This window comes from Lithobates pipiens, unplaced genomic scaffold, assembly GCF_037356315.1.
Source record: "Lithobates pipiens isolate NorthernLeopardFrog02 unplaced genomic scaffold, aLitPip1_a1.2 Scaffold_30, whole genome shotgun sequence".
In the NCBI taxonomy this organism is placed as follows: domain Eukaryota; kingdom Metazoa; phylum Chordata; class Amphibia; order Anura; family Ranidae; genus Lithobates; species Lithobates pipiens.
Genome location: NW_027507791.1, coordinates 92,916,952 through 92,930,313, shown reverse-complemented (window position 1 = coordinate 92,930,313; position 13,362 = coordinate 92,916,952). Strand labels below are relative to the sequence as shown.

The following is a 13,362-nucleotide window of genomic DNA, read 5'->3' as shown; positions in this document are numbered from 1 at the left end:
GCGATGCATAGTAGCCCATTATCTGTCACTTACCTGACACAGGAGCCAGCGATCTCACCGCTGTCCCCTGCAGCGCGAAGCATCCATCTTCTTCCGGGTATCGCTCCTCCGGCCACTCACGGCGCCGGAACAGCGATGATGTCACTCCCGCGCATGCGCACAGGAGCCGCCACTAACGGCATATTGCCGTTAGCAGCGGCATGCTTAGTGTGCCATAGACAGCTGTGTCTGTCTTTTTGTAAATCTCTCCTAAACCGTGTAGTTTTAGGAGATATTTCTTGGACCTACAGTTAAGCCTTAATCTAGACTTACCTGTAGGTCAAAGTGGTTTGAAAGGGTTTACAACCACTTTAAGAATAAAATAAAATGAAAGAACAAGTATGGAAAATGTTTATCCAATATAATGGCAACAAGCAAATTTGTATTAGTTGAATTTGATCCTGGGTGAGGAAAATCATAACTAGTCTTATGCACACGCACTTGCCAAAATTAATCTGGAAGTAGACCATTCATTCAATGAGAAGCAAGACATTGACCTGGTACACGAATGAAAACTACTTCAAAATAAGTCGAGTCCATGAAGGCACCATTGAATGGTCAGATGAGTGATTTCTATCCTTTTCTGTCCGAACGTTCAAACAAAATTTTACATGTTACGCAAGGATAAGCCTACCCTTCACACTCTAGCTGGGAGGGAGACAAGAACAGGAAGCAGGGTAAAATAATAAGACCATGAAAGTTGAAATTATTATTATACTGGATTTATATGGCGACAACAGTTTATGCAGCGCTTTACAACATAAGGATAGAGTACAGTTACAATAAAATTTACCACAGTAAGAATCGGAGGGCCCTGCTCGTGAGAGCTTACAATCATGGAGGTTGAGGTTCCTTAAAGTGAAAGTAAACCCTTCTATCCTTTTCAGTCAAGGAAGCCGCCATCTTGGCCTCTTATTCTGCCATGATGCCGCACATGTGATCAGTTATGAAACCAGACATTGGATGGTTTGAAAGCTTGGTTGAGAGCACCACCAATGTGAAAGTTAGCATTTCCGGCATGCCGGGAATGTAAGTGTTTTTTGAAACTGGGTTTACTCCCACTTTAAGCACTTTGTGGTACCAAAGTGCCTTCATTAACCACTAGAGATCCGCGCTATAGACAAATGACGGCTACAGCGCGGACCTCCTTTGCCGGGACGACGTCTCTGTGATTGGCGAGTCTGAGACTCGCCTGATCACGGATCCGAGCAAGGGGTCGATCCCGACCCCTTACCACGTGATCAGCTGTCAGCCAATGACAGCTGATCATGTGATACAACGGAGCTGGTAATCGGCTATTATTCCTCCTCGCCCTGACAGCGCGAGGAGAAAAAAAGAGCCGATCACCGGCGGCCATGATCGGGACATCAGTCCCGATCACGGCCAGCCCTGCCAGTGCCCACCTGCCCCCTGCCAGTGCCACCTCATTAATAAAGAAGTGCCCATAGTGCCACCCATCAGTGCCCACAGTGCCACCAATCGGTGCCCACAATCTGCCTCAACGGTGCTGCACCCCAGTGCCACATATCCGTGCCCATCAGTGTCATCTACCAGTGGCCATCAGTGCCGCCCATCAGTGCCCAGCAGTGCCACCTATCAGAGCCACCTATCAGTGCCCATCAGTCCCATCTAACAGTGGTACCTATCAGTGCCTCTTAGTGCCACCCATCAGTGCCATCTTATCTGTGCCCATCAGTACTGCCTTATCTGTGCCTATCAGTGCCACCTTATCTGTGCCTATCAGTGCCCACCAGTGCAGCCTATCAGTGCCGCCTCATCATTGCACTTCAATGAAGGAGAAAAATGACCTGTTTGCAAAAATTTATAACAAACTATTAAACGTGATTTTTTTATTTATGTTTTTGCATCTTTTTTTGTTTGTTTAGCAAAAAATAAAACTCCCAGCTGTAATTAAATACCACCAAAAGAAAGCTCTATTAGTGGGAAAAAATGATAAAAATATCATTTGGGTACAGTGTTGTATGCCCGCGCAATTGTAATTCAAAGTGCATCAGCGCTGAAAATTGGTCTGGGCAGGAGGGGGGGTTTAAGTGCCCAGTAAGCAAGTGGTTAAAGCAGAACTAAACTCCAAAATATTTACCTCTGGTTCAACAGTCCAACACCTGCGTGGTCCCTCACAGCACCGCTACCTTCTCGGCCAGGTGCTAGTCTTTGGCCACCTTAATTGGCCTGTGTGGATTGACATCGCTCTAACGAATGGAGTGCAATCGCCCTGGCATGTGCAGCTCAGTGTACATTCTACAAGACTGTGAGCAGACAGATTATTTTATTTTATTGTCAAAGAGACATTGCATGTATTTTCTGCAATAAGAGCCTGTCTGACAGTTTTTCCATTTTAGATTTTCATTCCACTTTAAGGTCCTTCTCCTATTACTATCAATTATAAGGCCACAGGTTAATTGTAATAAGTCTGGGAACATGTGCCTCTAATAAAAATAGGTGATTCTTAGGAATGTGATGTCCCTGCTGAGAATGATTCAAGTGTATGGTGTGTCTGAACAGGCATTGTACCTGGCATTGCGCATACCTCTACAGATCTGCTGAGACATCTTACCTGTGTCGGCATGTAAAAATTAGACCTTTCCAAGGCCTGCAAGGACTACATTCCATCTAACAAGTCATTGGATCTCTGCGGAAATTAACCCCATGTGTCCGGCAAAGGATTGATCAATGCTTTCCCGTATGTATAAAAGGCTTAGTGAGGGGATAGACTGAGGCTTATATGGAGGGTGATCAGGTATTCCAGGATGACGTCTGTCACTGGACTTCCCAGCAAATCGAAAGGTACCAGTTGTTCTTTTCCCCAATATGGACAGGAATTTCAGTGCATTCTGATGTGACTGAGCCCTTAACAAGAAAAAGATGTTACAGTGAATGCAGGTCCTAGCTGGTTCATGTCTGGTTTGAAGCTCTGTACTTCATAAACAACACTTGCTCTACATTTCTTTTAGAAAATTACGGTTTTCATCCCTTTTTTGCTTCTGCTATCCTCCAGCCTTTTTATCCATTTCCTGTCTGCACTGTGTCAGCGGTAAAAGTTCCCTTTGTAGCACTAACATAAATCACCTTTGTGCACCCAGCCTAAAGGAGGGAGTACAGGAAAAATATTCTAAATATTTTGGTGGTCAGCTTACTGAGGGAAATTGTATAAAATCAGTCCTCCGTCCTTCGGTGACTAATGCTGTACACGTAATTTTTAAATGATCAATGTAATTTTATTGCCCTTTGACTCGGATTAAATTCAAACAAAAGCATGGGTGGTTGATTTCTATATCAGATATTGAAACCTATATTTTGTGAGACCACAGTGTTTTTTTTTTTTTTTGTTTTTTTAAAGCTAAACTTCTAGCAAACTAATAAATATTTTATTAATAAAAATACATTTTATACATATATATATTAGGAATGAAATTGCGATCTTTTTCCCGCTCTGATCTTCAAATCAGCATGTCGCAATTCTTTTTAACAAATGCAGAGAGTTCTCACAGCTGGGGGAAAAAAAATAAATATTCAGGCAGCTTGCCAAATTTTATCACAACATGTGAATAAGTAGACACAAAGTTCTTTTATCAAAGGAAAGATCTCCGGCGTGTAAATGAAGGAAGTTTAATCATTTGAAGACATAACCTTTTCTGACATTTATTTAAATTTAATTTAAAATCATTATTTTGTGCTAGAAAATTACTTGAAAGACCCAAACAATATAAATATATATTATAGAGAATAAAAAAAATATATATATATAGAGAGAGAGAATAAAATGGTGGTTGTTGCAATATTTTATATCATACCGTATTTGCACTGTGGTTTTTGAGATGCATTTTAAAAAAATACACTTTAATGAATTAAAAAAAATAAACAGTAAAGTTAGCCCTATTTTTTTGTATAATGTGAAAGAAGATGTTACACTGCACGAATATATAAAAAAATATATAGTGTGTACACGTACACACACACACACACACACACACACACACACACACACACACACGCGCTCCCCTCCCACTTATGCAGGCTAGGATCTCCATTCATTCCAGTGGAATCTGTTTATTCTGCTGGGAACTGATTTGGAATCTCTAGCATAGAAAACCTGCAGCTCACAGCTAAATACAGCATCCCAGGTGCTGAAATAGTATACAATTACTGCTCATTTTATCCTGACAAAGGGCCAGTTTTGTGTAGTAGATATGCCAGGGGACCAGTTCATACCAACCCAACACAGAACTCAAGGAAGAAGCTAGGCTTTATCTTGGCTATTGGCTCCCCATAAAGCATGCTCCTTTGTTTAAAAAAAAAAAAAAAAAGTTCTTGGATTTGCATGCAGCAGATTGCATTTCTACAAATGTTATCATTAGTTATGAGCCAAATGTTTTTTCAATATGATGGCAGGTAAATAGTTACATACATTTGAACATGCAACCATTTCTACAAAATGTGATCTTTACTCCCCTCTGTGCCCTCTCCAGGCATTAGTGTTGCCTGTTGACAGTGAGCCCCTTTCAGGGAGACTCTTGCTGTCAAATATTCTGGAGAGGTTATATACACATAGGAAGAGCAGAATCCGTAATGCTGAGAACACTCTTGTGTATGCGGCTTAGGCCAGTACTGTGGCCTAAGTCAAAAGGGAGGAACACGTCTCCTATTGTGTACACTTATTCTGCTGTCTGGTTTATATTAGAGAATTGGCTGCAGTTTCTCTGCATTGACAAATATCAACCGATTCACAAAAGTCGGGCCTGATAAAACTGCAACCAGCTTTATCTTTTCACTCATTCACATGGCTGTCCAGGGCTGTACAACACCCAGATCAGCATTTCTGCGGCCTGTACAGCCAGATGTTCATGAGCTGCAGCCAATCGGCTTATAAAAATCAATGACGGGCTCAGTAGCTGTTCACATGTGATCGCACATGGAGCAATTGCCTGCAGTTGATAGATGAGCGGCCTTGACAAAGAACTGGGAAATGGTGTAAATATTGGCACATTTTCTGTGTGATAAATTAACAACTGTATTATACACAAAGTTTTTTGTGGCGTTGCACCAGCTTTGCCAAATCCCAGTTTTTTAACTGTCCAATCACATGGGCTAAAATAATGAAGCACTTACACAAATGTTTGAATTTATAAACCGTTGTAAGATATACAGTGCCTTGCGAAAGTATTCTGCCCCCTTGAACTTTTCAACCTTTTGCCACATTTCAGGCTTCAAACATAAAGATATAACATTTTATTTTTTTGTGAAGAATCCCCAACAAGTGGGACACAATTGTGAAGTGGAACGAAATCTATTGGATAATTTAAACTTTTTTAGCAAATAAAAAACTGAAAAGTGGTGCGTGCAAAATTATTCGGCCCCTTTTACTTTCAGTGCAGCAAACTCACTCCAGAAGTTCAGCGAGGATCTCTGAATGATCCAATGTTGTCCTAAATGACTGATGGTGATAAATAGAATCCACCTGTGTGTAATCAAGTCTCTGTATAAATGCACCTGCTCTGTGATGGCCTCAGGGTTCTGCTGAAAGCACAGAGAGCATCATGAAGACCAAGGAACACACCAGAGGCAGGTCCGTAATACTGTTGTGGAGAAGTTTAAAGCCGGATTTGGATAGAAAAAGATTTCCCAAGCTTTAAACATCCCAAGGAGCACTGTGCAAGCGATCATTTTGAAATGGAAGGAGTATCAGACCACTGCAAATCTACCAAGACCTGGCCGTCCCTCTAAACTTTCAGCTCAGACAAGAAGACTGATCAGAGATGCAGCCAAGAGGCCCATGATCACTCTGGATGAACTGCAGAGAACTACAGCTGAGGTGGGAGAGTGTTCATAGGACAACAATCAGTCGTACACTGCACAAATCTGGCCTTTATGGAAGAGTGGCAAGAAGAAAGCCATTTCTCAAAGATATCCATAAAAAGTCTCGTATAAAGTTTGCCACAAGCCACCTGGGAGACACACCAAACATGTGGAAGAAGGTGCTCTGGTCAGATGAAACCAAAATCAAACTTTTTGCCCACAATGCAAAACGATATGTTTGGCGTAAAAGCAACACAGCTCATCACCCTCAACACACCATCCCCACTGTCAAACATGGTGGTGGCAGCATCATGGTTTGGGCCTGCTTTTCTTCAGCAGGGACAGGGAAGATGGTTAAAATTGAGGGGAAGATGGATGCAGCCAAATACAGGACCATTCTGGATGAAAACCTGTTGGAGTCTGCAAAAGACCTGAAACTGGGACGGAGATTTATCTTCCAACAAGACAATGATCCCAAACATACAGCAAAATCTACAAAGGAATGGTTCACAAATAAACGTATCCAGGTGTTAGAATGGCCAAGTCAAAGTCCAGACCTGAATCCAATCGAGAATCTGTGGAAAGAGCTGAAAACTGCTGTTCACAAACGCTCTCCATCCAACCTCACTGAGCTCGAGCTGTTTTGCAAGGAAGAATGGGCAAGAATTTCAGTCTCTCGATGTGCAAAACTGATAGAGACATACCCCAAGCGACTTGCAGCTGTAATCGCAGCAAAAGGTGGCTCTACAAAGTATTAACACAAGGGGGCCGATTAATTTTGCACGGCCCACTTTTCATTTTTTTATTAGTTCAAAAAGTTTCAAAAATCCAATAGATTTCGTTCCACTTCACAATTGTCCCACTTGTTGGTGATTCTTCACAAAAAATAAAAATGTTATATCTTTATGTTTTGAAGCCTGAAATGTGGCAAAAGGTTGAAAAGTTCAAGGGGGCCGAATACTTTCGCAAGGCACTGCACACTATTACCAGAGTGGTGTACTGTAAATATGGTAGTAAATAGCTTTACACAAAGTAAATACGCTTGAATCCGGTGCGCCACCACATGACAGATTAATTTTATTGTAATACACCAGCTTTATTTGGTACAGGGAGTGCCAATTAAGCAGGCATTTAGAAATTTGAGTTATTTTTTGGCACACGCAATTCTTTGTTATTTACTGTATGCCACCAGAATAAAATTAAAATTGAAACCAAGCAATCCAAATGAATTTGAAGTGCAGACTTTCAGCTTTAATTCAAGGGGTTGAATAGGACAAATGAATATAATCAATGTTTATTTTTACTATGTTGAGAATCCTTTACTGGCAATGACCTGAGGTCTGGAACCCATGGACATTACCAAAGACTGGGTTTTCTCCTTTCTGATGCTTTGCCAGGCTCTAACTGCAGCTGTCTTCAGTTCTTTGTGGGATTTTCTGCCTTTAGTTTTGCCTTCAAGGGAAATGCATGCTTAATTCGGTTGAGATCAGGTGATTGACTAGGCCATTGCAGAATATTCCACTCCTTTTTTCATTTTTTCCTTTTAAAAGCCTCTGGGTTGCTTTTGCAGTGTCTTTTGGATCATTGTCCATCTGTACTGTGAAGCGCCGTCCAATCAACTTTGCTGCATTCGGCTGAATCTGAGCAGACAGTACCGTATATACTCGAGTATAGGCCGACCCGAGTATAAGCCGAGGCCCCCAATTTACCCCCAAAAAACTGGAAAACTTATTGACTCGTGTATAAGCCGAGGGTGAGACATGGCTGTCCATCCCTGTGTGTCCGTCCATCCCTGTGTGTGTGTCCGTCCATCCATCCCTGTGTGTGTGTCCATCCATCCATCCATCCCTGTGTGTGTATCCATCCATCCATCCATCCCTGTGTGTGTGTGTGTGTGTGTGTGTGTATCCATCCATCCATCCATCCATCCCTGTGTGTGTGTGTGTGTGTGTGTGTATCCATCCATCCATCCATCCATCCGTGTGTGTGTGTGTGTGTGTGTGTGTATCCATCCATCCATCCATCCATCCCTGTGTGTGTGTGTGTGTGTGTGTGTGTGTGTGTGTGTGTCCGTGCAGCCTTGTGTGTGTGTCCAGCCTACCTGTGTCCCAAGCCTCCGTCCCGAGCCGCCGTCGTCCCGAGCCTCCTCCGTCCCGTGCCGTGCCTCCTCCGTCCCGTGCCGTGCCTCCTCCGTCCCGTGCCGTGCCTCCCCCGTGCCGTGCCTCCTCCGTCCCGTGTCTCCTCCGTCCCGTGCCGTGCCGTGCCTCCTCCGTCCCGTGCCGATGGATCGCCGCTCTTCTCGGCGGCCATTCTACAATTCAAAATTCCGCCTCCGCCTGTGATAGGCGGAACACTCAATTTCCCAGCAGCCTGTGTTCCGCCTATCACAGACATCCTCTCATACTCGTCCGTAGTATGAGAATGAGCGGATGTCCGTGATAGGCGGAACACTGACTGCTGGGAAATTCAGTGTTCCGCCTATCACAGGCGGAGGCGGAGAAGGAGGCGCGGCTTTTGAAAATTAATGTCCGCCGTCTGTCTGCTCGATACGCTGATCGAGCAGTCAGACAGCGGCGACTCGAGTATAAGCCGAGGGGGCACTTTCAGCCTCAAAAAAGAGGCTGAAAATCTCGGCTTATACTCGAGTATATACGGTATATCTCTAAACATTGCAGAATTCATCCAGCTGCTTCTGTCACATCATTAATAAACACCAATGTCTCACTGGAAGCCATGCATGCCCATGCCATCACACTGCCTCCACCATGTTTTACAGATGATGTGTGCTTTGGATCATGAGCTGTTCCAAGCCTTTTCCACACTTTTTTTTTCTTCCCGTCATTCTGGTACAGATTATTCTTAGTTTCATCCGTCCAAGGAATGCTTTTCCAGAACGGGTCTGGCTTTTTTTTTTTTTTTTTTTGGCAAGTCTAAGTCTAATCTGACTTTTCTATTCTTCAGGCTTAAGGCCCATACAAACGATCCTAAAATCAGATGGAAACATTTATACGAGGACCTGTCTGATGCTTTTTCAAATCGTTATTATGGTGCCTTCAGTCTGGTATGGATTATAAGTGGAATCCCTACGTCGAAAAACCATTGTAGGGTCCCCCCAAAATCCATACCAGAACCTTAATTTGAGCATGCAGATCAGGAAAGGGGGTGGGGACGAGCAGACGGCCCCTCCCTTCTGAACCATACCAGGCCGCATACCCTCAACCTGGGGTTGGGTGCTATGCGCCCCGCCCACCCCAAAGCACCTTGTCCCCATGTTGATAGGGACAATGGCCTTTTCCCAACAACCCTGGCCGTTGGTTGTCGGAGTCTGCAGGCAGGGGGGCTTATCGGAATCTGGAAGCTCCCTTTAACAAGGGTACATCCCGACCCCCCCCACCCTATGTGAATGGGTAGAGGTACAATGTACTCAATACTCATTCACCTAAAACAAACAAACAAAAAAAAAGTATCAAAAAATAAAACCCGGTACACAGGTTTTTAAAGTAATTTATTAAGGCAAGTTTGCTTCTGATTTCTTCTCCCCTCTCCGGGTCTTGTCCACTCTCTGCTGATGTCTTCTAGCCCGCTCCGGTTCTTCTCCCTCTGTTCACTGTCTTCTGCCTCTGCTAGGTCTTCTCTGCTGTCTTCTACCTCTGTTCTTCTTCTGATGTTGACTCAACGCTCTCTCCTACTCTAATGTTGGGTGCGCTGTGTGCCGCTACTTATATTGGCATGGGGCTATGAAGCCACAGCCGGGTTCCCACAGTTACAATGCCGGCACCAACGAACGGAGGGGGGTGACGAGCGGGGCTTTGATCCCCCCCGCATCGCTGGACCCTGGGACAGGTAAGTGTCCAATTTTATTAAAAGTCAGCAGGTGCAGTATTTGTAGCTGCTGAATTAAATTTTATTTATTTTTTGTTCTTTAAGAACAATAATAGGTTGCAATGATAACAATAACAGTGGGTAACACTTCAGCAGTTCCAACGGGGGGGTGGGGGGTAGCCAGTTTGATAAGTGAGGTGTATGACGTCTAGGTTGTATGTATTGCTTCCATTACTCCTCTCCTTTCATGATTTACACCCATTATGTGTCTTGATTAGCATGTGGAGGTTGGGAAGTAGTCTGCATTGGAGTTGTCTACTTGTACGTGTGTCCAGCACAACAATTGTATTGTAATATTGTTTGCAGGTAGTCTTTGGAGGATCGAAAATGGGTCCAGCAAGCCCATAAAGTAGTGAATTTATGCGGACGATTCAGAGAAATTAAGATGCGTGCCTCCATTTCTGCAATTTTATTTATTCTTTTATACTAATCTGAAATGGAGGGGACTCTGGGTGTGCCCCATAGTGTGGTTATACATATTTTAGCTGTGTTAACTAACATCATGGCTAATGATTTATAGTATGGTGCGTCATTTACTTCATGGTGATGGAGTAAGAACTGTGCAGGTGTAAATTCCAGAGAGTATGTGGTTATTTTTTGATTAGTTCATGGACCTGTTTCCAATAGGCTTGGATAGTTGGGCAGTTCCACCATATGTGCAAGAGATCGCCCGTTGCTTGTCTACATCTCCAGCATTTTTCTGAGCTGGATGCATCAAATCTGTGTAAAATAGAGGCGGTGCGGTTCCAGCGTGAAATAATTTTATAATTGTTCTCTTGGATGGAGACCTTTATGGAGCCCTTGTGTACGTTTCAGTATATTTTTTTCCCAGGTGGTGTTTGTCAGGTTTGTGTCTGAATCTTTAGCCCAGGCCTTGCAGGCTGTTCCCTCATCAGCCTGGTTATTGTCCCAGAGCACATTGCGACTCTTAGAGATGACATGGCGTTGAGGCATGTGGCTTGGGCATAGGTTTTCAAATAGGGTTTCCAGCCACAGGGAACCACTGCTAAAAATTACTACATCTACAACTCCTGATACGTCAGTGGTAAGAATGCTCCTTACACTTATGGTCCTTGGGAAGAATTACCCCCTTACAGATAACTAAAAAGGTCAATGGGAACTTGTCTGAGAGGCAGAAATTGCTCGTTGTTCAAGGAACCACTAGCAACCTCTGGAGGAACCCTGGTTGAGAAACCCTAGTCTACATTTTGTGGATGCTCACCTGGTAGCTCCTGGCGTCCACCATTTGGTCATATCTGCTTATCAACCTCATGCATGCTGACATTTATCAGCTAAAAATTTCCGCTAGATCAAGTGAATGCCTATACATGGCTTTACGTGTGTAAAGTGCAATTGCTTCTCCATCAACATTTACCCACACATGCATGTACAGTGTATTTCCTTGAATGCAAATGTGGTGTGTTTTGGGGAGATAACCGTATGCGTGTGCACAATTAAAGGAGCAGTGCCAGTGGGGGAGTTAAGTGCTTTTCCATGTGGATATAATAAACAGCCTTTAGACCCTGAGAATAACCGCCACAATTCTGTGCAAGAAGTTTTCTGAAAGCTGGAAAAACCTACATTTGTGCCATTGTGTATTTTGTGAGCCAGGGATGTTGCTAGTGAAACTGTTTAATTTTGGCTTGGTCACCAATCATATCCAAATCTTAAATGAGATGATCTTGGGCACTGTCTACTCTAGTCATATCCTCTGCATTCTTTCTAAAAGTGGTGCTAAGGAGGCGGCTAATTTTGGCTGCTTGGAAATGTTAAAGTCAGATAAAGGAGGTGTGTGGAGCTAAGAATTTCAGTACTACTATTGTTCTCCTGTCCCTAAAAGATATGTGAAGCTGGTGGGTGATGCAACCTGACATCTGTCTTAAATTGTATTTCCACTTTTGCAGCGAAATTGGGCTAACTCCTACTTTATATGTGCTATATGCCCCCAGTTGCATAGGATGACTTAAACAAAAAACAACTTGCATTTAGATGCGTTATTCTGGACCCTCCAGCAAGGAAAAATCCTACATGGTTCCCTTTGATTAGGGGGGGCCGAAATTATCCATGTTTGTACTGTGCAGAAAGATCTTCGTGTTCAAATCTAGTTACAATTGATAATGGTTTGTCCTAACAAAGGTTTAAAGGTGCAGCGGCTGGGCTTCATGCATAATGTTACAGTGAACCTGTCCCAGGTCTGTCCTCGGTAACCATGTACAAAAAACTTTGCATTCAGCCATGACACCACCTCTGGGGAAACAAGTAAAAAGGTAAAAAAAATATCCCCCGATAATTATTTTGTTTGTTTTTAGGTGTCCTGTAAAAATAAGAACACATAACAAACGCATAGTGGGGTTTTCTAACATTTGACTAAAAATACGCTTTAAAGAATAACTTCAGCTAAAGCTTTTTCGGCTGTACTTCTCGTGTGGAGCACTCCTGTGACCCATTTTCAGCTGATAGCGGGCAGAAGCCTGCTGTCGGCTGATGTCACAGAGCCAGCCCAGGCTCTGGTAAGGTTGCGGCCATATGGTCGTGATCAGCCCATATGGCTGGACTGACAAACACCAGCTCTCTGCTCATGGAGCTCTGAGAACCGAGCGATTGGTGGTGTTTGATCTATCGGTTCTCAGTCTTGGAGCCGGCAGGGGACAGATGCAGCGCTGGACTGATGCTGCATCCAACTAGGTAAATATGAATCTGAAAAAGTGACCGAAACCATACTTTTCTTTTAAACTGATACATTGGTTTTGTCTGATGATCTTTAGGGGCACCTTGGTTTTTAAAGGTCAAGCTCAGGCGTTATGCAAATGTTCAGAATAATGTACAATTGTGCTGAAAATATGAAACCAAATGTGCAGGTACATTTTCACACTAATTATTATTATTTTTTTCTCTCTCTGTTCTTTCTTTTAGATACCAACGTAATCCGGTACATCCAGCTGGCAGAAATGAAGCTTAGTAGATGTTCCCAAAGAGAAAAGGAGCTCTCTTAAACAAGACATCATTTTTTGCTGATTTGATCACATGACTGTTTCATCACTGCTAGCTGCGCGGTTCAGTGAGCACGCCTCATTAACCAGCCACACAATTTTGTTTTTGCAGTTCTATAAAGTACTGTACATGGCTGAATATATCTCTGCTTATAAGCCCCAGCCCCTTCATATGTAAAGGGTTAGAGGAACAAAAACAAAACTAGGGATCAAATCTGCCATAGATGTATCTGTGTCTGCTTCTGCAAAGCACTCCGCAATCGGCTTGCATTAACCAGAGGAGGGTGAGGTTGCCCATTGCACATTAAACCATCATTTTTTATTTTTTTTTAAAGTCTGCTTATGGCTGATACTGTAACGTTCAAAGGGCCTCCTGAATCATGCAATCTTTCTCAAGTCCCGTTTGATTCCTCTCTCACTTACACACAGCAAGCTCTTTTTATAGATCCGTAATTGTTAAAAACACTTACTGCTAAGGGAGTGCACATTGTGCCAATTATTTGTGATTGGAGCATGGAGAGCAAAGGCAGGAATGGGCATTTTGTAAATGGCAGGTCTCCTGATTGCAGTTTATATCCATTTGTGCAAGCTCTATTCCTTACCTGCCCAGATTCCATTTCTTTTACAGGAATCGACC

At 43.2% G+C, this 13,362-nt stretch overlaps 1 protein-coding gene across 3 annotated transcripts in view; it reads left to right on the top strand.

Moving 5' to 3' along the window:
• Nucleotides 1-13,046, top strand: part of TTC9 (tetratricopeptide repeat domain 9) — a 78,554-nt gene extending 65,508 nt beyond the window's left edge. For all 3 annotated transcript variants that reach the window (XM_077464620.1, XM_077464618.1, XM_077464619.1), the window contains one exon: nucleotides 12,649-13,046. Coding sequence is in view for 2 of the 3 variants with exons in the window: in XM_077464619.1 (XP_077320745.1) it covers nucleotides 12,649-12,728 (80 nt within the window). In the remaining variant the exon portion in view is untranslated. The remainder of the gene's footprint in view (nucleotides 1-12,648) is intronic.
• The last annotated feature ends 316 nt before the right edge of the window (nucleotides 13,047-13,362 follow it).